The 26,007-nt window shown below is 35.8% G+C and overlaps 1 protein-coding gene across 1 annotated transcript in view; it reads left to right on the forward strand.

Annotated features, from left to right (window-relative positions):
* WDR64 (WD repeat domain 64) overlaps positions 1-24,542 on the forward strand; it is a 121,033-nt gene extending 96,491 nt beyond the window's left edge. The window contains exons 17-28 of the mRNA XM_012751342.3: positions 604-705; positions 1,771-1,840; positions 2,797-2,833; positions 3,395-3,534; positions 4,857-4,962; positions 7,608-7,666; positions 8,809-8,918; positions 12,039-12,227; positions 13,990-14,095; positions 19,295-19,375; positions 19,791-19,904; positions 24,230-24,542. Coding sequence (XP_012606796.2) covers positions 604-705; positions 1,771-1,840; positions 2,797-2,833; positions 3,395-3,534; positions 4,857-4,962; positions 7,608-7,666; positions 8,809-8,918; positions 12,039-12,227; positions 13,990-14,095; positions 19,295-19,375; positions 19,791-19,904; positions 24,230-24,313 — 1,198 coding nt within the window. The 3' untranslated portion in view covers positions 24,314-24,542. The remainder of the gene's footprint in view (positions 1-603; positions 706-1,770; positions 1,841-2,796; positions 2,834-3,394; positions 3,535-4,856; positions 4,963-7,607; positions 7,667-8,808; positions 8,919-12,038; positions 12,228-13,989; positions 14,096-19,294; positions 19,376-19,790; positions 19,905-24,229) is intronic.
* The last annotated feature ends 1,465 nt before the right edge of the window (positions 24,543-26,007 follow it).

The raw sequence follows: 26,007 nt of genomic DNA on the forward strand, positions 1-26,007 counted from the left end.
ATCACTCATCAGCTCAAATTAGAAGTAATTTCCATTAAAGGAAAAGGGAAATTTTGCTATAAAGTCTATTTGTAATAAGGAATGCCTTAAGTGTCAAGCATGAAGTTCAGGTGTTCAGGGACTGTCGCTTTGTTCCCAGGAAACTGCCCGGGAAGGTGCAGGTTCCTTGGACTCTGGGCCAACAGCAATGTAATCACGGAATGACCTGTCCTTGTCCACTCAGTAATAAGCTCCTTGGGGGTAATAACCATGTTCTATTCAAATTTGTCACTCCACTTATTCAAAGAGTAGAATTCTATTCTTTAAACTGTATGAAACTTCTAAGAGATTCCTCCATGGAATCTACATAACCCCACCGTCTGATCCATAGGCAGGAAGACTAGACCAATTAATTGAACGGAAAGACTTTTAAACTACTAATGATCGTGTTGTTATACAGAATCTTATTAAAGATGTGTTCAAACTCTACTCCCCTGGGTTTTCTTTTCATGTTCAGTGATATCCATATTGGAAGAATCCATTAGTTCTGCAGGGGACCTATGAAAGTAGTGTAAATTACCTAATCTGTGAATTTGTATTATGTAAATGTATACTTATTTCCAGGTACCGACCTGAAGATTGCTTGGTTGAAGACCCTGACTTGGATCCCAAGCGCTTTAGAATTAATGACATATTGTTCCTCTTCCGCACCCCTGAATGTGCAAGGTAACTCAATACTTAATGATCAAGGGATAATGTCTGGGACTTATGTGGGTGATATAAAAAGAGTTCTGTTCATCCTAGCATTAAGGAAGGTACAACTGAAGGAAACCGGACCGTGGCTTCAACTTTCTTCCCAGTTACTGTCATTTTGTAGATGAGTCATCCTCAGGGATCTAATATGCTATGTGGTCCCCTTACCACGTCAGTCTTACAGTAGCAGAAATGGAAAAATGCTCGCCTGGCCACACTTTTAGCCAAAATCTAATGCTACAAGCACTGATGTGAAGAAGGAAGGACACACTTGCAGGGCAAGTATGGGAATATCACATGGCAAGCAGTGTCAGATACCAGCCACTATAACTGGAGCAATCACCATCCATTTCTGAGGAAGCAGGGGGTCGTTTTTTAAGTATTTAAGAAAAACTATTTTTTCCTATTTATATTTGCTTGAGAGCTTTTGTTTGCAGGCAATAGACAATATCAAATACATTTTTGGAGAAAAATCAAAAAAGTTTCTGTGCTAGTTTTGGGTCACCCAGCAGTGAGCCAGAACATAGCATCCTACCTACCCCTTGGCTTGAAATTTCATCAAAACTGTTCTGAGAATATTTTGAGAGCTTGTTCTGTATACATTTGCGCCAGCACCCTATCTACTTTTCAGCCCATTTTCAGCAAAACCGGGCAGAGGCAGGATCAGGCTGGAGCTAGACTCTGTAGAGCAGAAAGTTAGACAGACTTGTAGGGCGAAACCACTCCCCACCATTTCAGTGTAAGAGCCTCTGGGACTAAATCTAGCCTAAGCAGCGGAACAGGCCAGACTTTTACGTTCCACACCCAGGCAGCAATGAACCTTATTTTCTGAGGCTTCCTAGCTGTCTTGGACAACACCATGCTGATGACCATTTGTTACGTAAAATATAAAGGGTGATTTGTTTCATAAGTGAGTGGCCCAGTATCCACAGATGGTCAAAGAAGTAATCAACCCACATTAAAGCAGAGAAGACCACCCTTTGAGTATGACAGAATATTTTAACTTTTCATCCTTGGGCTTCCTCCCTCCCTTTGCAGGAGATCAAGTCAGGAGTCTGTTTGTTCTTCCTCCCATTGTGATTCTAGCAAGGGTCCTCAGAGTAGCAAGGTAAGCAAGAAACAGAGAGAGTTCTGTCCTCCTGCTACACTCAACATTGGTTTAAAAATAGCAATTGCACATTGGAGCCCCTCCTTTGACAGAAGGTAATGCTGGAAAAACTCTATGTGTATGTGAACACTTTTTTTGTCCCCCCAATCATGTCTAAAGTCTTTACTTCAATTCTTTCCATTGTTTTCAAAGTTTTCAATTCTTTCTATTGATTTCACATCATCTGTAAATAATCAATACATGATCATGAATAAAATAAATTGTGCGTGTTGTTTTACATTTGTCAGATAATAAAGTGATTTTAGACTTTCTCTTTTGCTAAAAAGTATTACACATATTTAACAGGGAGAAGAGACAGCAGGTAATGTAATTACTTTACAACGCATAATGCAATGCAGTGGTTTTCGAACTGTGTTCTCAGTTCCAACTTTACATATTTTTACACATTGCATTTCTAGTTAGGATTTTATTTGAAGGAAAGTTTGCAATGTTTTAAAATCAGTTTAAAATCACCTGCAAGCGTGGTGGAAAGAATAAACTTAAATAGGCATGAAAGACAGACTTGTACTTGAATCCAAGTCCTCCATTTATTATCTGATTAGCTTTAGAGATATCACTTAATCTGAGTTTCTGTTTCTTCATCAGTAATACAGGGAATAATGAAGATTAAGTTGTATAGTTATTAATAGAATGACAGATAATATACATCAAGAACTGAGCATGCTTTGGGCACTTCATTACTCTTGTCGTTATGTTCTACCTGAGCCACTAGAAAATGTTGTTGAGTTATGGATTCTTTATTTCTGGGCATGAAAATCTCTGCAATACATTTTTTTTCAAAAAACAAAAAAAATTCTGAGAAAGGCAAACTCAACTATCTAGAGAACTTACTAATCCAGTATATCTCATTTTCTTATAACATCAAAGAAATATTTTCTTTTTCTCTCCTAATTCAGGGAAGCAAGCAAAGCATACATGACAGTGAGGTTAAAGGTCAGTATAAAATTACCTCTCTTCTGTATAATAAAATTCCTTTACAAGAGGAAGTTCAGGTGTTAGAATACTCTTAATGAATATATATTCTTTTTGTGACCAAACATTGAGATGCTGTAGGATTTGCTAGTTCAAGAGGCAAAATTTCCATTATCATGATGCCTTTTCTGATCCTAATTGTAGGTTTTAAGAATCCCAAATATTATTAAGCTTCTTAGTCTTTAGCCTATTTTTCTAAAACATATACTAGATTTATAAGCCATTCTGCATGCGTAAGATTGATACTGGATGAATATTTAGTTTTAGTTTTAGCTATTATGTATAGTATAGACACCTTTGCAATAGGACCAAAAATAAGCTTTTTGGATTTTTCCAAGGATTCCATTTTTTAATACTTTTTTGTTCTCTGCCCTGATTAATGTTCTTGGGGTTTAAAAAAATTCTAGAGAAAAGGATGTGTTATTTTTGCTATTTTCTTGCCTGCCTTCTCTTTTATGTTCCATAAAATTTGGAATTCCAAGTATTGCAAATTCCATAGTAGCTCATAAGTTTCTTCAATAGGTGAACAAGCAGATGTCATGGTGGGAGAGCAACAGCCAGCGGACAAAAAACATCCAGGAGGTGTCAATTTACCAGAAGCTCAGCCACCTATCCTTGTCACTGCTCATGAGGATGGACACCTCCGCTTGTGGTCTATGGAGGTGATGGAGCCCAGTAAATCTGAGAATAGGAAAGAATGGGAAAGATAAAAAAGATACTTAAATAAATCTTAGCCTTCTTCCATATGGCATCCACTTCTAGCCAAATTGCAGCCTGCACACTGATGTTGCTACTCAAGCTTTACAAGAGGCCAGCTTTATAACTCAAGAGATCAAATAACCAAAACTGCTAATTTAGCTATTTTAAATCTTTTAGGTTGAGCTATGAATACGTGTGGCTAAGTATTTCATTGGATATTCAAATAATATTAAAGGGCATTAGTGATGTATTATAGTGAAACAGTATAAGAACTCTGAAATGTTGAGTATAAATGATTTGGGGCAGGGTTTGAATTAGGAGGATAGAAGATGATGAAAAGAAAGATCTGGACTAACCTGGGGATGAGGACAATGAAATCCTTGGAGAAGCAAGGGAGGTGGCCTCACTTGCAGTAAGGCTCTTTCCTACAGGAAAACCCAAAAAACAGCCACCGTTTTGTATGGCAGATAATGGGATTCCACAGCACAGAACAGCATGGCTTGGCTGTCTACCTGGATGAAGCTCCAAGTCTATCGGTAGATCCTACCTCATTGGTGGGAACCTCCTGGTTTGAAAACACAAAATATTCTGAACAGTAACTTTCCCTGAGATGATTTTGGTGTTAGAGCAATGCCTTTTTATTTTTCTGACAGAGAAATAAAAGAGTGAGAGAAATTGGAGAAGTAAAATAAAGTCTCAGGAAATGAGTAGCAGATTGAAACTCTCTCTTCTCAAATTCGGATGTTTATTCCCTAAGCAAGATAATACATGTGAGAGCCCTTCCCAGAGCTGGCCTACACTAAGCGCTGACAAACAAGCTGTCTGAATTTGAATCTCTTATAATCCCTTACCTTGCACCAATATTCAAAAATAAATACTTCTGAAATGGCAACTGTTTCTGTTTAAAACAATTGAGATGCGCTTAAACCTGAAAAGAATGTTTGTTTAAAAAGAGAATATGTAAGAGTCAATAAAGTCTGAGGAATTTCTTGAAAAGGATCATGGGATGTGCAAAAACAACCCTAAGCATAGAGACAATCTATAATAATCAGAGTCTAGATGCTTATAATTAACAGTAGTGTATACCTTTAGAATATTTAATTTCAAGGAAATAAGTCCCTATGGATGGCTTCAAATTATTTTTTATTACCAGAAGAGAATCGTGTTTCAGTAGTGAAGATAATTTTTAAGATATGTTATTTATAGAGAAAATCAACTTCAATGTTAAGATTTTATGGAATTTATTGTCATAGAAAAAGCCTTATTTGCATTATATTTTACTTAGGGAAGACTACTGAAAGACATGCTACCTTTCACAAAACATTCTGCCATTTCTCTGACGTCGCTGTATACTGATTCATGTACCAGGATACTACTGGCTGGAAACGTAGGTAAGTCATTACTATTACATAATCAGTTACAGGCATCTTACCAACCTGCATGATATAAAAATGGCTATAGGAAAAATACGTAGCATTTATGGAAACAAAAGAAAGACTAAGAGGTATGGTCAAGCATGACAGAGTGTCATGAATAAATAAATAGAAGTGAATAAATAGGTTCTCCTGACATTCATTTATTCTTCTATTTCATTCCTAGCACTTTAGTTAGAGCAAGGCATTCTATTTCTTACATCTTTAAAAGGGGTATATGTCTCCTGCTTTTATCTCTTGGTTCTTAAAAAAAAAAATGGGTATATCTCTACACATCCTTGTACTTTAATTTTTGGGGAAGAATATAAAGTTTTAATTTTTAATCTTCATTATTAAAGGGAGTAGTAGTAGTAACACAATTAGAAAATGGATTACTTGTTCTCAGTAGGGGACTTTATATTATATTAGTTATAATTAATATTGTTGGGCTTAATTCTTTCATCAAATACAATTCTTTTTTATTATTCCTATTTCTCTTCTTCTGTCTTTTAAAGTAATCCTACATTTCTTCATCTCTCCCACACTTTGAAAGATTATGCTTATGTGAATGCATCTACATGTGTAAAAATGGTTTTTAATTTTACTAGTGTTTACCTTCAAGTTTTCAAACCAATCTGTTAAAATTAGAATGAAACAGCATCTTTTCAGTTAAAACAGAAAACTTAGCCCACTTTAACTTTCTCTTTTCTCCACATCTACTCCTTTGTTTATTGTTGTTTGCTAATTTGCACACAGATTAGATCTATTATATTAATACTTAATTTTCATCCTCTGTTTTAAGAGCATTTTTTCTCATTTCAAAATTCATCTTAAAAAGTCAAAACAAACCATTTTGTACTGTCAATTATTTAAGTCCTTTGGACATTATTGAAAATAATTGTTTATATTTGCATTCAGTATTATCAGTAAATTTACAATATTTATTTAAAGTTATCTCTATTTTATCTGATTTTATTGCTCACTATCAGTCCTTTATATTCTGATATTCTTATTCTTAACTTTTAATTTTCATTTTTCTATAAATATTTATTGTTTAGACTTCTGTTTACAATCAGAATAGTAGAGAAAGCTAAGGTCAGGAAAATTTTGTTCCTTTTTAAAAATAGCCTGCTTATTCTTGCATTAACTGTGCCTACTATGTAGTAAGCCTTTCTAGTAAAATACACAGAATTAAAATTTGAAACTATCTACAGAATTCCCAGAATGCACTTCTGTTAGTGTTAGTCCTCTCTCTGCCTCTGCCAAGAATACTCCACTATCACATAGCTCATCCTTGGGCTGAGATTTATAGTTTTTGCCCTTGATCCAGAAAAATAGACTGGGGGTGGGCTTGGGATCCAATCCAGACTCATCTGCATTATAACTAAAGTGGACTTCTCATAGATTCTGGCCTCAGACTGCCTTTTTCTGTACCTCAGTAGATGCTAAAATAACTTCTTTGTGGGTTGCCATCTAGTCACTTGTTTAAATCAGGCATTCTCAAAAATCTAGTTTTGCCTTTTCCAGAATGTCATATAGTTGGAATCATAGTGTGTAGCCATTTCGGATTAGCTTTTTCCACTTAGTAATATGCATTTAATTTTCCTCCATGTCTTTCCATGTCTTGACAGTTCATTTCTTTTTTAGTTCAGCATATTCCATTGTCTAGATATATAGTTTATTTATTCAGGCACCTTCTTGAAGGACATCTTGGTTACTTTCAAGTGTTGACAATAATGAATAAAGCTGCCATAAACATCCATGTACACATTTTTGTGTGGACATAAGTTTTCAACCCCTTAGGATAGTGAATGCTGGATCATATGGAAAGAGTATATTAACTTTTTAAAGAAACTGTCAAACTGCCTTACAAAGTGGCTGCACCATTTTGCACTCCTACCAGCAGTGAATGACAATTCCTGTTTTTCCTTATCACTATCAGAATTTGGTGTTGTCAATGTTCTGGATTTTGGCCATTCTTTTAATAAGAAGCATGTAATGGTATCTCATTTTAATTTGCATTTCCCTAATGGCAGTTGATGTGAGCATCTTTTCATATGCTTATTTGTCACCTGTATATCCTCTTTGGTGAGGTGTCTATTCAGCTCATTTGCTTGTTTTTTAATTGTGTAATTCTTTTTTTCGGTTGAATTTTAAGAGATGTTTGATGTAATTCTTATCTTTGTGTTTTTTTTCCCAATCTGGTTCATTTCAATACTTTTTTCTTTACCTTTGTTTCCATATAGTTTAAATATGATATGTGTAGGTGTAGTCATTGTTGCTTTTTAATATCTAGTTTTTGTAACTATTATTTGGATTGTAGGGTGAATATCTCTGTAGTAGTTTGGACTCTGGTAGTCATATGTTCATATCTATTATCCACCCTGATCTCTAGAAGAACTTTGACTCTGGATGGATAAAGCAACCTCATCATAACTTACTAAGCCTGAAGCAGAATAATTGCTACATATACAAATTTATGTGAAATTTCTGCTTTTGTTTCTGGTTTCTCAAATTCTATTTTTTTACCATTGCCTGAATCAACATAACTTGGCAATCTGGGTAATACTTATTTGGACAACATGATATCTAATTAAAGATTCCAATGTTTAAATTTTATACAGAAGGACACGTTATCCTTTGCAGTATTAGTTCTTTCCTGGATCCACCTCATGATGATAAGGTAAGAACTTTAGTTTTCCACTTTACTTAATGAGTCATCACATATTTATTGAGCATTTCTTTGTGCTAGATGCCACAAAAGATAGAAATATAAGACTCCCTCCTTTCAGTGCACATATACTATTGAAATGTAAGCTATACAGCCATTGACAATGGTCTGTTTATGGAAAGGGGGGATGAATAAGTACATGAGGGAGAGAGAGAGAGATGGAATGAGTATGCCAGACCACTGGTCACTTTGCATCTTCTTCATGTTTTGACTTATTTGTGAAAATGTATATAGCATTGCAGAGGTTAAAGAGTTCATAGGTCATCTAGTCTAAATGAATTGGGGACTCATATGAGAACTCCAAGCTGCCAGGGCTCCAGGCACACAGTGCCCTGAGGTAGATGATCCAGGAAAAAGTACAGTGTTAGTCTAGGTTTATCAATGACAAAGATGAAATAAACTCAAAGGGAGTGCTAATGCAGAGCAGGCTCCCAGTGGACAGCTCTAGTTCATGTAATTTTGGAATGTCTTCTGAGGCCCATTAGGGTCTCTAAACTTGAGGAAAAACCACATCCTAAAGAAACATAACCAATCAGTCCTCATGATGTTTTTGAAAGAGAATGAGCTGGGATGATCCTTGTTCTTAATTCCTTGTAGCATATACCTCCCATCCCACACCCCTAAGAAAGAACAAAACAGGCAGCACTACTTCTAGATAAATTTGGAAATAGGAAAAGTCTTTTTGCCAATTTCATCTTTGGCTTTCGCCTTCCAGCCCTGTTTCCTTCTATTCTTGGCTATATTCACTCTCAGTACCCCTGCACCTTTTCCTAAGGCATTTCTTTCATCTAACCATCGACTACTAATCACGAATTAATGAAATGTTAATTCTCAATTATGTGATAAATTGCTAAAGACGTAAGATACTGCCTCTCTTAGGGATATGTGCAGATTAATAAATTTCTAAAAATGAGACCTTGGGTACCCCAACAAGCAAGAGAAGAGCTAACTGGGGGTAGGAACTTAACCATCTAGCACAGATGTCTACACCATGCACTCATAATCTTAGCTCAGTGAGAAATGATTTTGTTCAAGATTATATTTTGACCAGCATATACTTACTCCAAGGGATATGCCTTATTGTTACTATCTAGAAATTTAAGCAGCTGCTTTCCTGGCGTGCTCATTCTTTGCAAATTGTTCAAGTGATCTATGTGGAAGAAAAACAAGTGGTACTTACTGCTTCCGTCGATGGCTCAGTGAGGTAAGCCAAGAGGGCCTCAGACTGTGAATTCGGGGTCTTGAGAGAGAGGTGAAGGATTTTGAGCTAAAAAGTTGAAGTATATAGCTCCAATACAATCTTGGTAAACTGATTAAAATAAATAAATAGATAATAAAATAAAAGGTAGCACAAAAGGGCTTTAAGAAGGTGGCCACTGATTTGGAATCCTCTTCCATGCCCAAGGAAATGAATGCCATACTCATCTGTGTTAAAAAAATATACTAAATGCTTTCAATAAAAGTGGGTTTTTGTAGAATTATTTCAAAGAATTAAACAAGATAGATAGCTCAGAGAGTTAGACCCAAGCCCAGAGAGAGTCACAGAAGGAAGCTCAGGATCAGAAGTTGTAGAAAAGTAATAGAAAGGAGAAATGAATGCTGAGAAAAGTGAGTTAATTATTTCATCCACACTTTTATTGATTTTGAAAAGCTTAGTTTTTTTAATTACCTAGGTAATGCTAAGTACCTATAAATAAAATGCTAAAAACATATACATATATAAAGAGAAAGAAAGGAAATGTGGTGGTATTTCTAGAATCAAATTGCTGCATATTGACAGGTCTTAAAATCATAGTAATAAATTATCCTCTTCAAAGAATGAAGTTAGGTAAGATTGAGAGAGGTAGAGAGACTTCAAAGTATACTAAAGTATTTAAAAATAATAAAAACAGAAATGGACTGCAATTCCGCAGACCCTAGCTAACCATGTGGGCTTGAGGCTAGAGAGTTAGGCAGGGGCGAGGCTTGCGATCTCTAGCAGCCATTGATAAGCATTTGGATCTTTCCTCTTAAAGAAATAGCCACTGAAGGATTTTAAGCAGGGGAGTAATATGATCTGATTTACATTTTTAAAAGATGATGTGCGGGGAATGGGTTGCAGGGCAGCGAAAGTGGGAGCAAGGAGACCAGTTGGAAGTCCACGGTGAATACAGTGGCTTGGATTAGAGGAGTGGCAACAGTGCTGGAAATAAAGTGGTTTAGATTTGAGCTATCTGGGAGGTAACACCAAGAAGACGTCAACTTTAACTGAAAGGGGAGGTAAGTGACAAATGTCAAGAATGACACCTGGCATGTACAACGAGGTGAATGTTAGTGCCATTCGTCAAGATAGGAGGCACTAAAAGAGGAAAATATTTAGAATGTTGGAAAGGTGAAGGAAAACCTATAGAAATGTTGAATTCGAGGTGAATCCAGGGGCAGGAAGGTCCTATTTGGAGGCAAACACTTATAGCTACTTCCTCCGTCAGAAAGGACATTTGCTGTTTTATTTTTAGGAAAAGATTAAGAACATGACCTTTCATTATTAGATATGTTTTTAACAACTCAGTCTGTCGGTCTCTGCTCCGGCTTATTTTCAGCAGCAAAAGTGTTAAGTGGAGATTGAAACACACACACAAACACACCTAAACACACCTAACCACTCGTGGCCCCACAGGCCCCTTTTATAAGAGTACTAATTCCATTTAGATGGCTCTTCCCTCATGACCTAAACACCTCCCAAAGGCTCTACTCAACACCACTGCATTGGGGATTAGGCTTCAACATACGAATTTTGGGGAAACACAAACATTCAGACCATCACACTGCTCAAACCAGTTATTCTTGGCACGGAGAAATTACTTTCATGACTCCTTCAGGTGAAAATCTCCCAAGATACTCAGTTCAAAGAGCTTAGCTCTATTAATAGCTATCTCTAGAACAAGGCTCTTTTCATAAAAAAAATCATGTCCTTTTGCAAACACTAGCCGCCACTTTCTAAAGAGGTAGGCAATTTTAACATTCTAACTCTCATTCGTCAAAAAGATTATGATTTTTAATAGGAAACAAAAATAATGGAGGCTTAACTTTGGAACACAGGACAAGTAATCAGTCTGAAGATGTAAGCTCAGGGTGGAAAAATGAGGCTCAGGGTGGCTAAGGGTCCATACCTGAGGCCCAGGAGATGATGCTGAGAGGCAGGATCAGTTATCTGGGGGACTTCCACATGTAGCAGGAAAGACCTTGAACCAGGGAGACCGAAAATCACTGCAGTCCTAGCCTAAAGCAGAATGAATTTAGAGTTGTTCTGAAATTAGTCCCGCACTCTTCTAGCTTTTGCATTTAAAAGGAGGGTCTATTTCCCTTTGGTAAACGCTCTGGTAAGGCCATGACATTTCTGTAATGCTGGAGAATTAACATATTTAAGGGATATAAAGATACTCACATTAAGTCCTCAGGACACTGTCAAGTATGAGGAGTCCCAGCTGGACATCTCTGTTTCTGCCTCCTCCTCAGGATCTACCTCTTTGAGGTGGAACACTACTAGGACTTTGTAGAATCGACTCTTAGTTCCTTTAGCCCATCCTCCTTTTGAGTCATTGCAGCAGAACACATGATGACTGTTTCCATCATTTCCTACTCTGCGGTTGAAACCAAGAAATAAAAGGAAGATCTTCCAAATACTATTTTATCTTTCCACATGACATAGGGTACACATGCCTGCTAATGGTATTCTGTATCACTTTAAACCACACGGATTATTTAGAGGGACCTCTTGGAGTACACTGATGGCGAAATTATGCATATGGATAAAGAGCCACTTCTTTTGCCATCTGACTTCAGAACTCAGTTGTAAAAATGAGTGTGGTATTTCCACAATTGTAGCAATTGTAGATGGAGGTTAAGAAGAATTTGATAATAATGAAATCATCGCTAGGTTTATATTCCTACAAGTTCTGTTGATGTTGTTTCCAAAAGTAGATAGCTGACATATAGCCCATTCTATGGCCTAGTTCAACTAACAGACTGCCTGTAAATGTGGGTTCTGATGAGTTTTAGTGAGCTGTGTTATTTGGGGAAACATCTGTTTCTTGTTTTTTGGCTTTGATAAATAGATATCAAAAGTACAGGTTCAAATTAATGTTTCCCCAAAAGGTTGTAGACTAGAGTCTGATAAAAATGTTTACATTATGATTAGCTCCACAGTATTTAATAGGAAGTCTTGGACTCAAGTTTAGAATCCTTGATGGGCCAGAGCAAATCTTATACAAATGATCTAATGAACAGAATAATTTCCACTAAATTTTCCCGTTACTTTCTCCTCCCTTCCCTTATCTTCCTTCAGGCTCTGGCATGCTGTCAATGGTCATTATTGTGGATATTTGGGGCAGCGAAGGATCTTTGAATTATCACAGCCAGGTGACTTCATTTTGCCTTGTGATGTTGGTGAATATCCCATAGAAATAAAAGAAGAAAGCAAGTTCACAGAGAAGCAGCAAAAATATGAATATCCTCTGATATTTGACCGGGAAAGGTAAGACTATTGGCTTTTCTTTAGATGAAGACATAAGAGTTAAACTATCACTGTACTGTGACACTGTGCTGGACATGGAGAATTCAAAGGTGAAAGACCCAGAACTTTTCAATGATTTTACAATCCAGTGGAAGGGAGAAATGTGTAAACAAAAAGCTATAATTCAGTATATACAATAGTACCTCAGGGAATATTTAATTCTTAAAATAATGAGACAAAGATAAATAGGATTTAACCAAAGAAGACCAAAGAAGTAACTGCTTATTTGTAGAGGGAGGGGAGTTGAGCATGCTTAAAGGCATAGAGGAGGGAGGATAGAGAATAGAATGTTAGTGAGAGGCTGTTTTGTGCTTTTGCAAATTTCAGTCCTAGTTTTGGCTAGGGTTGGGCTTTAGTCATAATGGAAGAGATAGATATTCATCTGACCTTTCACCATCAGCAAAGATTAACTCTACATGGTGAATGTTTCAGTGTCTAGCCCTACGGGACCAGACCCACCTAGAATAGTGACATCCAGCAGACTGGAACTGAGGGAGCTGACAGGATGAGTCCAAATGGGGAAGAATCAGAGGGAGCTGTCAAAGATAAAGTCCTTTAGAGAAATCCTAACTGAGTCAAAGATAAGAAGACCTGATGTTATCTAATCCAAAGGATGGTAGAAGGGCTATAAATAGGAATACAAGTTGAGAGAGAGGCCACACAAATTTGGATCAAAATAGGAGTGATTTGAGAATAATCAAGAAGGGCTTCAGATGAGTGCCAAAACCCCATCAGTGTTTAAGGCTTGCTTTGGCTGGCAGGTAAGGAGCACTAGAGAGGAGGGCTGGCTAAAAGGTAAGAGGTGGTGTGGCAGAGCCAAGCCTCATTAAGAGGTGGTAAAACTCACCAAGCAAAGTTGATCAGTCCTACCTTTTGGGTGACTGCTTTGTCTTGAACATCCATCTTAGTACTTAAGACAATGGATTCTAACTTATTAATATATGTCTTCGCTATATTGTGAGTTCTTTGAGGACTGAGACTCTGTTTTATGTATCTTTGTATCCCCAGTTCTTAGCTCGGTGCCTAGCACACAGTAGGAGCTCAAAAGATATTTGTGGAACTCATAAAGAATGACTAATTGACAACATCACAAGCAGTGGGAACTGTTGTAAATGGTAGATATAAACGTATGGAAGGGTATGGTCTATTTGGTATAGCTTAAATGTAGGCTACATGCTCACATTATGTTGCCATTCCTAAATAATTGTGGCTTCTTAGTTGTAAAATAGGCCTTCTTCTGTAGAATGACTTCATCTCAGGACATATTTATTGTCTTTTGAGAATGTTTAGTCATGACTTTCTAAATATATATATATATATATATATATATATATATATATATATATATAATTAAGTTTTGACTGTAGGGGAAGCTTCCCTGAGACACTCAAAAGTCAAGTTTCATAAAACAGGTTTCTCCATCCCTACTATACAGTTTTTTTTTCCCCCAATGGCTATTAATGAATTTAAATACAGAATGTCCTGGCTGAGTAGAAATGGCTGTGGCTTCCACAGAGGGAAACCTGGAAAGCAAAGTGGAATAAAAGATAGGTGCAGCAATGATGTCATTGGGACTGATGCCATGGGATCCAAGAAATTTGGGCACCAGAGAAGAAAGACATAATGGATATTTTTTTTAATTTGCAGAAAATAAAAGGTGTGGGTATGTACTTAAAAGGTGTGGGTATGTACTTAACATTTTTTCTTGTATATTTATATATAGATGGAAAAATATGAGTTCAATGTCTTTACTTTTCAAACGTACACCTCCCAAAGCCTTTGAAGTGGAGCACGATTTCAAGTTTTTCAAGTCTCTTTCTTCTCCCAAGGTAGCTTAAAAAACAAAAACAAAAAAAAAAAAAACCTTTGTTTTTATTTTGATGAATTCAAGTATGTCCGGTAATGTAGTATATTAGTTTTTTATTGCTGCTGTTACAAATTACCACAAACTTGGCAGCTTAAACAATCCAAATTGATTATCTTATAATTCTGTAGGTCAGCAGTTCAACATGGGTCTCACTGGGCTACAATTCAGGTGTAAGCAGTGCTGAGTTTCTTTCTGGAGGTTCTAGGAGAAAATCCCATATTCTTTAGTTTGTGGTCCCCTTCCTTCATCTTCAAAGCCAGAAATGTTTCATCTCTCCAAGCGGTCACATGTCCCTCTGATCCAGGAAAAAAGATTCTCTGCTTTTAAAGATTCACATGATTAGATTAGGCCTATCTAGATAATTCAGAATAATCTCCCCATCCCAAGGATCTTAACAGAAACCACATCTGCAAAGTCCCTTTTGCCAAGTAAACCAGTACATGCACAGGTTGGGAATGGGAAGAATAGGGTGTGGACATCTTTGGTAAAGATTACTCTACCTTTCACAGACAGACACATTTTTCTTCAGTGCAGATAAAAGTGTGCTGCTATTCATTCTATTTCTAACATGTCTAGAGAATGTATATAGCATAAGTCTTTAGAATAAGATCTGGCATTAATTAATTAAAATTGATTTCCTCAAGATAGTCCACAAAATAAACCAAACATACCTTTCTAAATGTATCTACCAATACTAACCTATGGTTACCCCACTCACTACAAATCAGAATAATTGTTTCCAGAACTGAGAATTCTCAGTGTTCTGCCCCTGTGATTTTGTTCACTTGGGGTCTGTTTGCCATACCCATAACCTCTCTCTATCTATTCAAGCTGGACAGGGTAGCCTACCCTTGTAATACATACAACTGACAAAAGATTAACACATAGAATGTATAAAGAATCCCGAAAAGTCAATGACAAAAAAAAAAAAAAAAAAACCAGTCCAATTAAAAATGGTTGAAAACAAGGGGGAAGATTAGTTTGAGGTTTTTTTGTAGATTGTGGTTATCAGCCCTTTATCAGATATATAGCATGCAAATATTTTCTCCCATTCTGTAGTATGTCTATTTGCTCTATTGATTGTGTGCTTGGCTGTGAAGAAACTTTCTAATTTTATCAGGTCCCATTTATTTATTTTTGTTGTTGCTATGATTGCTTTGGTGTCTTCTTCATAAATTCTTTGCCTAGGTGAAGATCTATAAGAGTTTTACCAACATTTTCTTCTAGTGTTCTTATAGTTTCATGCCTTAGGTTTAAGTCTGTTACCCATCGTGAATTAATTTTTAGGAGTGGTAAGAGGTGCAGATCTTGTTTCAGTCTTTTATATGTGGCTATCCAATTTTCCCAGCATCATTTATTGAATAGGGATTATTTTCCCCAGTGTATGTTTTTGTTTGCTTTGTCAAAAATCAGATGGTAATAGGAGGATGGTTTCATTTCTGGGTTCTCTGTTCTGATCCATAAGTCTATGTCTCTGTTCTTGTGCTAGTACCGTGCTGTTTTGGTTACTACAGCCTTTTAGGATAGCTTGGAGTCTGGTAAAGTGATGCCTCCCAATTTGTTCTTATTGCATAAGGTTGCATTGGCTATTCAGGGTCTTTTCTGCTTCCACACAAAGCACAGAACTATTTTTTCTAGATCTATGAAAAAAATGATGTTGGTATTTTAATGGGGATTGTATTGAATCTCTAAATCACTTTGCATACTATGGCTGTTTTAACAATGTTGATTCTGCTAATCCATGAGCATGATGTTTTCCCATCTATTTACATCCTCTGCAATTTCCTCCCTCAGTATTTCAAAGTTCTCCCTATAGAGGTCTTTCACCTCCCTAGTTAAATATATTCCTAGGTACTTCATTTTCTTTGTTGCTATTGTAAAAGATATTGAGTCTCGATTTGATTCACAATTTGACTGTTATTGGTGTATATGAAAGCTACTGATTTGTGTACATTGATTTTGTTACCTGAGACTTTGCTGAATTTGTTTATCAGTTTCAGTAGTCTCATGGAAGAATCTTTGGGGTTTTTTAGATATAAGATCATATCATCAGCAAAGAGCAATAGTTTGACCTTTTCTGCCCCCATTTGGATGCCCTTGATTTCTTTCTCTTGTCTGATTGCTCTGGCTAGGACTTTCAGCACTAGGTTGAATATAAGTGGTGATAGTGGTCAACCTTGTCTGGTTCTAATTCTAAGCAGGAAGGCTTTCAGTTTTTCCCCATTCAGTATGATGTTGGCTGTGAGTTTGTTGTGTATGGCTCTTATAATTTTAAGATATGTAACATCTATACCTATTTTGTTAAGCGTTTTCATCCAAAAAGGGTGCTAAATTTTGTCAAATGCTTTTTCTGCATCTATTGAGAGGATGATATGGTCTTTGTTTTTGCTTCTATTTATGTGGTAAATGACATTTATAGAAAAATCAAACAACCATTAAAAAGAGAGCAAAAGACATGAACAGAAACTTTTCACATGAAGATAGACTAATGGCCAATAAACACATGAAAAAATGCTCAACATCTCTAATCATAAGGACAATGCAAATTAAAACCACAATGAGATATTACCTAACTCCAGTGAAAATGGCTCTTATAAAAAAGTCTCCAAATAACAGATGCCGGCATGGATGTAGAGAGAAAGGAACTCTTATACAATGTTGATGGAAATGCAAACAGTACAATCTCTATGGAAAGTAGTATGGAGATGCCTCAAAGAACTAAAAGTAGGTTTATCATTTGATCCAGCAATCTCACTACTAGGTATTTACCCAAAGGAAAAAAAGATATTTTATAAAAAAGACACTTGCACTTGGATGTTTATAGCAGCACAATTCACAATCACAAAGATGTGGAAACAACCCAAGTGCCCACCAATTCAAGAGTGAATTAATAAAATGTGGCATATGTATACCATGGAGTATTACTCAGCTATAAAAAATGGTGATCTAGTATCTTTTGTAACATTGGACTGGAATTCAGTTGTTAAAGTGAAGTATCGCAAGAATGGAAAAGCAAACACCACATAGATTCAATACTAAATTGGAACTAATTGATCAACTCTTTGTTCACATATGAAAATAAAACTTAACGGAAATCAAGCAGGTGGGAGGCAGGCAGAAGGAATGGGTAAATTCACAGCTAATGGGTACAATGCATACTATTTGGGTGAAGGGCACACTTATAACTTTGACTCAAACTGTACAAAAGCAAATTATGTAACCAAATGTGTATAACCTCATAATATTCTGAAATTTAAAAAAAAAAAGGAGCAGAGCAAGATGGCAGAGTAGAACTACCCAGCAATTATCCCTCACTGAAACCAGATTGACAAATATAGAAAAGTCTGATGATAGCAAGTGTTGGTGTTTTGTGGCACAATCTTAACACTTATCTGTTCATGATAGTAGTGTAAATAAGTAGAGGAACTTTGGAAAGCAACTTGGTATTATCTAGTAAAGTTGAAAATAGGCATATCCTATTAAATGAGCCTGGGGAAACTGTCAAACATGTGCTTAGGAAACAGGTACAGGAATGTTTAGAGGAAGTACTGTTTGTAACAGTAAACACCTGAAAGCAGCCTAAATGCTCAGTAATGGTGTAATGGGCAAATAAATTATGGCATATTCATAAATCTAGAGTAACACCTATGTGAATGAATTCAACATGTTATTGAATGAGAAAAGTTTTACACTGGCATATATTAATACTTAATTTCATTTATGTAAAAGTCAAGAACAGGCAAAGCTAAGAAAATATTTGACAAGAAGAATACAAGGTAAAATTATATAAACAAAAGAAAGAGAATTAAAAGCACGAAATTCAAGACTCTTCTTATTAATGGATTGTTAACATTAATGTCTAAGGTCAAATGAGCAGGAGTGAGACCAGGGATTTATACACTGAGAAGTTTAAAGTTGAAGGTGTTGTTCCAATTTGTAAAACAGGGCAGTGGATCTATGAATGTCCACTGAAAGTTCAGTATGTCTTTATTTTTTAATAGTGTCTACTTCATATTGAATGACTATTTAATATTTTTCAAATAAAACAATTTTCAAAAACTCTACTTTCTGTCCAAATGGAACTCAGCTTTTTTTCCCCAAAGATAGAGTGATAAGGAGGGAAGAAACAAGGTGTGGAGTCTAACAGGCCTAGTTTAATTTTAGATAAGTTATTTTATTTCTTTCCTCATCTGAACATTCCTCAAAGAGTTGTGAGGATTAAATGAGTACATTTTAGATTCTCAATAAATGTTAGTTCCTCTTTTCTACAAAGGCCCCAATCTCTCCCTGCTTTGTGTCTCATAACATGCTGTCTTAGCATGTTCTACATTAAATTAGAATTTTTTATTTGCATACTTACCTTTACTTCCTACACTCACAATTAAATCATAAGCTCTTTATGAGCAAAGATATGTACATAGCATGTAACAGATACTCAATTTTGTTAACAGGATTAAAATAGTATAAGCTAGAAATAAAGGTTGGTATTCACTTTTAATATTCTCTTTAAATTAAGAGGTAAAAAATCATGTTTTTAAGAAGTAACTTAAATGAAACATTAAATAAATTTGGGGAAGTCTTTAGAAAGGTTTTTAGAGCCCTTGAAATAACTGAATGCTCCAAATATTTCAAACCTTGCCCTCTTCTTACCTCAGTTGGTTGGTAAAATAACAAAGGTTCAATGCTGAAGTTGAATGAAAATGCCTTTCACTTAGGATTATCTGATTTTCACCAGTAATGTTAGTTTTGCCCATTCCTTTTCATTCTCGATTATGTAATGTTTATCTTTTCACTTATTTCCTGTTAATTTCTATTTCCTGTTAATTTCTTTTTTTAACAACTCATGACATGTGATTAATTTCTTTTTTATATATTGCTACCAGTGATAATATGATGATACCAACTCTTACATTTGAATAGCACTTTAGTTATTTATATAGAGAGATATAGATATAGATAGATAGATAGATAGATAGATAGATAGATAGATAGATAGATAGATAGATAGATAGATAGATAGATTCTTGGAACTAGATGACAGGCAAGGACCTTGCCTGAGATCATGCAGCTAATAAGTGACAGAGTCAGGATATGAACCTAGGTATTTTGCCACTGATGGAATGTGCCCTTTTCTTTAAACATTCTTTCCTTTGTTTTGCAGATTCGAAGACATCCTTTGGAAGGTTTTATGAGTGAAAACAGAGAGGCAGGGATTGTTTTTGGTTCTCTGCCTATATACAGGGTGAGCTGGAGGTTCCTGGGACTAGAGGGTAACAGAGCAATAGGGAATCTGTCATCTCATTTCTGACCCCGGGCTACCAAGCGAGGTTGGAGAAAATCACATAACCAAGTTGACAGAAGCTTCCATAAATGTATGGTGTCCAGGAAATGAGAAACCAAAGACCAAATATTTCGACTTAATCTTAACTTTTTATATTAAATGTTACTTATCTTTGCCAAGAACATGTTCATCGTAATAGGTATCAAACACTTATGTTAACAGGTGATTCTAAGGGTGAACGCTCAAGAATTAAAAGTGGGCAACTGGGGGGCTGTAATTTGAAGAAGGTGGGCCTTCTCACCCTTCACCCCCTGAATTCATATTACAGAAGTAATCACTTAAAGTCTGTCTGACTAACTTACTTATGACTTCCCAGGTGCCAAGCCCCACTAGTTTACGATACCTTCCACTCATTGGTACAGAAGCACAAAGGGACTCTTCAGATGGCATTTCAGGGAAGAAGAAGGGAGGTCACGTTCAACATGAAAGAGTAAGTTAGCACTAATTTTGCTGTTGAGTTCTACTTCCACAGTGCATCCCATTTCTGTTTGGTTTTTAATTATTTCTCTGTTCCCAGAAACGTTCTGGGTCTAAAATTATTTCAGTTCATACTGAAATATTCATTTATGAATATTCCAGATGTGTATGCTTTAGCTCAATGAAATGAAAATCATAAATTTGCTGGACAGACAGGACCTGAGCTAATGAAGTTTTCCTAGAGTTTTACCACTGAAATTCAATGAGTTGGTCTAGAAACTAGGCATTTCTACACAACATAGCTGAGGGCTATGGAACCACCCTTGCTTCTTAATCTTATTGTACCCCCAGGATGAAGCCATGACATCAATAAGTTTCTGGGTCACAGGAAACACTTTTCTTATATGTTAAGAGGAATAACTAATATACAATGCTTTACAGTTTACAAAGTGTTTTTATAAATAGTTCCTTTGATTTGCACAATAAATACAAAGAAAATGTTAGACCCATCTTAGAGTTGGGGAAAACTGGAACCTTAAGCAAGGTCAAGTGCCTTGTCAAAGATCACATACTAATTAAGTGATAAGCTGAAATCTACTCTGACTCCAAATTTCAGGCTCTTTCTATTAAACCATAACATCCTACACAATGCAAACTCTATCACTTTTCTACTAGTTTTAGAAACTTGCATGAGCCTAATTTAACCTCTGGCCATTTATCTAGTCATTAAGATAGATTAAACATTAAGAGAAAGATCCAATCCATAGTAATTTCTATAAGCCTCCTCTCTATGAAGTCAGACTAAAAACAAAAAAGAGATGGTTCATATTGTCTGTGCCTAATTCAATAACACATAACAAACACAATGACAACAATAGCAATTTTAAAAAGCTGCTTTATTTAATATAGAAATCTTTACCATAATTTTGTTAGCTTGTGCATTTCATGAGAATATGAATGATTCCTGTTAATCATCAACTCTGCCAATCATCCAAGTAAGAATTTTTGGCAACAGAAGAGATTTCTATAAAAACAATATCATTTACTTTTAGTTGTTTTGAGTAACAGGTAAAACACAGTGTTATAAATAATCCCAAACTAAAAACTAATCAAAAAGTATTTGTATTGGGTTTTATAATTTGTGTATTTTATGCCCCATATTTGCATTCTTATTTAAGTTTTGCCTCACCTAATATTATTAAATGTACTTTACATTCTCTAAGTAAACACTAAGTGGCAGAAGGAAGATGGCCAAGTATGTCTTAAGCACCAGGGGGAAGACAATATGGAATTAAAAATTAGTCATTTTTTGTTGTTTGTTTGGGGGTTTGTTGTTGTTGTTGTTGTTTTGAGACTGAGTCTCATTCTGTTGCCCAGGCTAGAGTGCCATAGCATCAGCCTAGCTCACAGCAACCTCAAACTCCTCAGCTCAAGTAATCCTACTGCCTCCGATTCCTAAGTAGTTGGAACTATAGGTGTGCACCACCACGCCCTGCTAATTTTTTCTGTTTTTAGTTGCCAGCTAATTTTTTTTTTCTATTTTTAGTAGATACGGGGTTTCACTCTTGCTCAGGCTGCTCTCAATCTTCTGAGCTCAAGCGATCCTCCTGCCTCAGCCTCCCAGAGTGCTAGGATTACAGATGTAAACCACCACACCCAGCCAAAAATTAGTCATTATTAATCTACATAATGACTAATCCACACTCTAATAATCAGAAGTTGACTCTGCTATAATTAATTTTATCAGAGATCATGAAGAATGATAAAGTATTTGTCCAAATACAAAGAAAATTTTAATATACCTGATATTCAAATAGATGCTTTATTTTCTCTTAATCACTCTGATAGGTCATTGACTACATAAGAAAGGCAAAGGGAGCAGATGTCTCCATTTGCTTACAGAAAAGAGGGCACAAAACCATGATTAAAAATTCTTTTCTGGTTTAATGAAGAAAAGAGTTAAGAGTGGCCATGGGGGTTGAAATTAGTTTTCAAGATAAAATTAAGTCCTTTGCAGAAAATTGTGTACTTAGTAAGATGACAATAAAATCTGGAAACTAGGATAGATTAAAGCACCACCATGTTGACTGTCTGCAATTTTAGGAACCCAAAGAGCCTAAGTGGGAAAATAGTGGATGAAATAAAATTAATAAATACACATCAAATGCCTGTTTTCATAAAAAACACTCCCAGAGAGGTAGGTATAAAATTACCTCACAAAGTTTGGGGTAGAAATTTCATTTTAGTGAAACAGGTATTTTGGAATAATTACAGAAAAACCGTAAAATAGCCATGATGTGCCTTGTACCATTACAGGCACCAAGAATCCATTTATAGAACAAGAAGCTCATAGTACAGAGGAGAGAAAAATCCTCTGAGCAAAGAGTCTAATAACAGAGATCTTAATCTCTTTTAACTTATTATTTTTAAATATAGAAATTCTGATTCTGACTTTTAACTTCTTTAAATGGTTTGTAAATCTCTTTAGAATTAAACAACCGATTACAAAATATTAACCATAATACAGCAAAACATAAATTAGAACATGAGTTTATATTTCCTTTTTAGTTTAAATATGGGAAGAGAAGGGGAGAATGTGAACTTTGTGAAGTGTAACCCATATTCAAAATTGTGGAAACATATCCAATCACAGAAAAATGGTCAGGTGCAGTGGCTCACACCTGCAATCCAAGCACTTTGCGAGGCTGAGGCGGGAGGATCACTTGAGGCCGGAGTTGGAGACCAGCCTGGGCAACATAGCAAGACCCCATCTCTAAAAAAAACCTGAAAATTTAGCCAGGCATGGTGGCACATGCCTCCAGCTACACAGGAGGCTAAGGGTGGTTGGTGGTTTCCTTGAGCCCAGGAGTTTGTGGCTGCAGTGAGCTGTGATTACACCATTGCACTCCAGCCTAGGCAGCAGAGCTAGACCTGCTCTCAAAAAAATAAAGAAAGAAAAAATAAAAATGCCCAAGTGAAAAATAATATATAGTACAACATAATGCATAGTTTCCAAAGAATAGTTAATGACAAAGAAATTCTCACAATTTTATTTTGGGTGAAAAAAGTATATAAACCCAGTTATAACTCAGTGATATTGCTAATCATAATGGTGAACATTTCTTTTCAAGTTAGTAATGGTATGATACTATGTACTTGATATCACACTCTTTCACTTAATCTTTGCAACACTTTGAGGTAGTTACAGTGATCATCCCCATGTTATAAATGAGAAAACCGAAGCACAGAGGACAAGCAATTTACTTGTGATCCCTAAAGGAGCAAGTAATAGAGCTGGGATTTAAAACTGGCAGTTAAGCTGCAGAGTTTAGCTGGTTAATACAATGCAATTCAGACATGGGTGAGCTGCTGGGTCTCTCCTGGTCAGAATAACCTTATGAGAGTATACAAATAATAAACACTGAAAAAGCACTCCCTTCTCATCATGTTCTATGCCTTCACCTGGCTTTACTTTTCTTCATAGCTCTGATCATGACCTGATGTTGCATTGTATAAGAATTCATTTTATTTCCTAGGAGCATGTTCCATGGCATCGTTTTGTTTTTTTTTCTTAAAATAATTATTTATTTTTATTGTTTCTATCCCACTAGAATGCAAGACCTGTGAAGGCAGAAACTCAGTCATGCTTATTTTCTCTGCTGTAACCCCAGCGTCTAGAACATAAAAAGAAACTCAAAGAACATTTGCCAAACCAAATAAGGAATGAATTTTAGAAAGAAGTAGAAGAAGAAAAACAGGAAATAAAAGAAAGAAAGATCCATGCAGCTTGGGAAGTTCCCACAGCTGGGGTTCCACAGGTTGATCTAGGGGTTCCACAGGTTGATCTAAGCCTCCTGCCTTGTCTCAGGAAAAAAGAGTTGTCAATGTGACCTGCTGGTATCCAAGCCTGAGGATCTTTATGCAGTTGAATCCTGACCTTCAGGGGTCATTCATTGTCTTGATTTTATCTTCTTATGAGTCAATGGACTCTGAAATTATCAATATACGGTTTTAATTATTAATTAACTAATTCTTGGGGTTTTTTTGCTTTGAACCAACCCTTTTCAGATTATACAGTTGAGTCCCAGAACGGAGAACTAACTGCCCCGTTAAATAGTTTACAGCTTCTGCTCTTGAACCCCCGCAACCTTCAGGAGCCCCACCTCCTATTTTTAAGACACTTTTACCCCAGAGGCACATAGGATTGTTGAGTAAATAACTATACTTTTTTTCTAGGAGGATTAATGTCTCTGTATAAATTAGCGATGTAACTTGCCTCTGGAAAATTGTGTTTGTCCAGTATGCCAGTTACTAACTGACATGCTCTTTATTTCACAGTCAACACGGAGGAGGAGTTTGAAGAAAAATGTAATCCCGCAAGTAAATCTGGCTTCTTCCTTCTTCTTATCCCACCACAAATAAAGAGAAAAATCACACGTGGCTGCTGCACATAAAATGGCAAAGTCTGGACGATACCCTGGTCTGGGTGAGAGGGAGAGTCCACCACATGCGGTCGGCCACCTCTGTATCCTCGGGCTGCTGATGGAGACGCTTAGGAGGCTCTGGGGACCTCGACTTGGAACACCAAGCAAGCAGCAAGCAGCCAATAGTTTAGGCAACGTTTCTTGTTTACTGTGAGCAAAATGACATCATAAGGAAATAAATGAAACCAATAGCATAATGCCAGACCTAAAATAATATCGTTATCAGTGATTAGCTTTCCACCTCCTCCCATTGTTCACCTTAATCCATAACCAGAATTATTATCAGAACATACGCAGTAAGTGGCAAATCACTTATGTGCCATGCTATGCAGTATGCAGAGAATTATTGTTAAAAAGAAAAATGCACCAGGCAGGCCTCTAGCTACTCTTCTTCTTCATTTAGAGAAATGTCATTGGGAAGAAAATGTCTAGCATTTCCTAGATAAAGTCAGAAATTATTTATATTTAGTCTAAAAATAATTCCAGGTAAATAGAATTTGAATTATCTGACCTTTCCGAGGTTCGTCTTTTATTAATTGATTTGGTATTTTGACCAAATGATCAATTTCATTTTTCATTTCACATGTAAAAATTGAGAGCATGTAAATATGATCATTAATAAATGAGATTTTAAATAAGTCAGAGGCATGAGGAAAGTATCAAAATTAAAGCCTGAAGATTGGATGACCTGGGCCTCTTTGAGACACGATTCTGAGCTTGAGTAATCAAATAAAAATATTGCCATATCAAGGGTTAGTCTACTTTCACCAAAGTACCAGGACACTTGTTAAGAAAAAATTGTGGTCCCTTAATTTTTGATTCTCCTTTTCCATTCTGTGTAGGGTTTTATAATTCTTAAAACTGCACCACCTTTGGAAATCAAGAAAATTTTTGTTCATGTAAACTCCATATTTACACATTTCTTTTTATGTTTATTTCTAGGCATGCATAGTACTTATTTTTTTATTATCATTAATAACTATTGTTGCTAATATGAATGTGATCATTTCTCCTGCTGCTTTTATTTTTCTCTTAACTTTTTTCTTTGTGCCTTTTAATTACACAAGAAAATAAAAGTTCCAAGAGAAAATATTGAGCTTAAAAAGTTCTATTTTATTGGGTTTAAAAAAATATGTTTAATGATACTTATAATTTACTCACATGAAAAAAGAGACTCTAGGAAAACAGTACAGTTACAGAACATAAACCATTTATCAACACCTAAGTAAGCCAGAAGATTAGTTTTTAGAAAGTAGAAAAGAAAACTTTCAAGGAGTTTATAAAAATTATTTGATTTCCCATCTTTCAATCTCAGTCGTAAAAAGGCCATTTTATCTAGGCACAGATTTCCTAAAAACAATGTTGACCACTCTGCCAAGCATCAATTCCTTTAATTTGGCATTCAAGTCCCTAAATTAGCATTCCCTACCCTTTTTGCCAGAGAAGTTCATTCTCAAATATCTTTGAACAGAAATATATAATTTCTTGACCCTCTTAGGATTAAATATAATTCAGCATCTTTGCACATTATAAGTGATTTTATTTTAGTCAACATACTGTAAAGAATGAATTATACATAATTATGTAGTTATAATTTTTAATGATAGACAAAATATGTAGAAATGCTTTATC

This window comes from Microcebus murinus, chromosome 19 (genome assembly GCF_040939455.1).
Source record: "Microcebus murinus isolate Inina chromosome 19, M.murinus_Inina_mat1.0, whole genome shotgun sequence".
In the NCBI taxonomy this organism is placed as follows: domain Eukaryota; kingdom Metazoa; phylum Chordata; class Mammalia; order Primates; family Cheirogaleidae; genus Microcebus; species Microcebus murinus.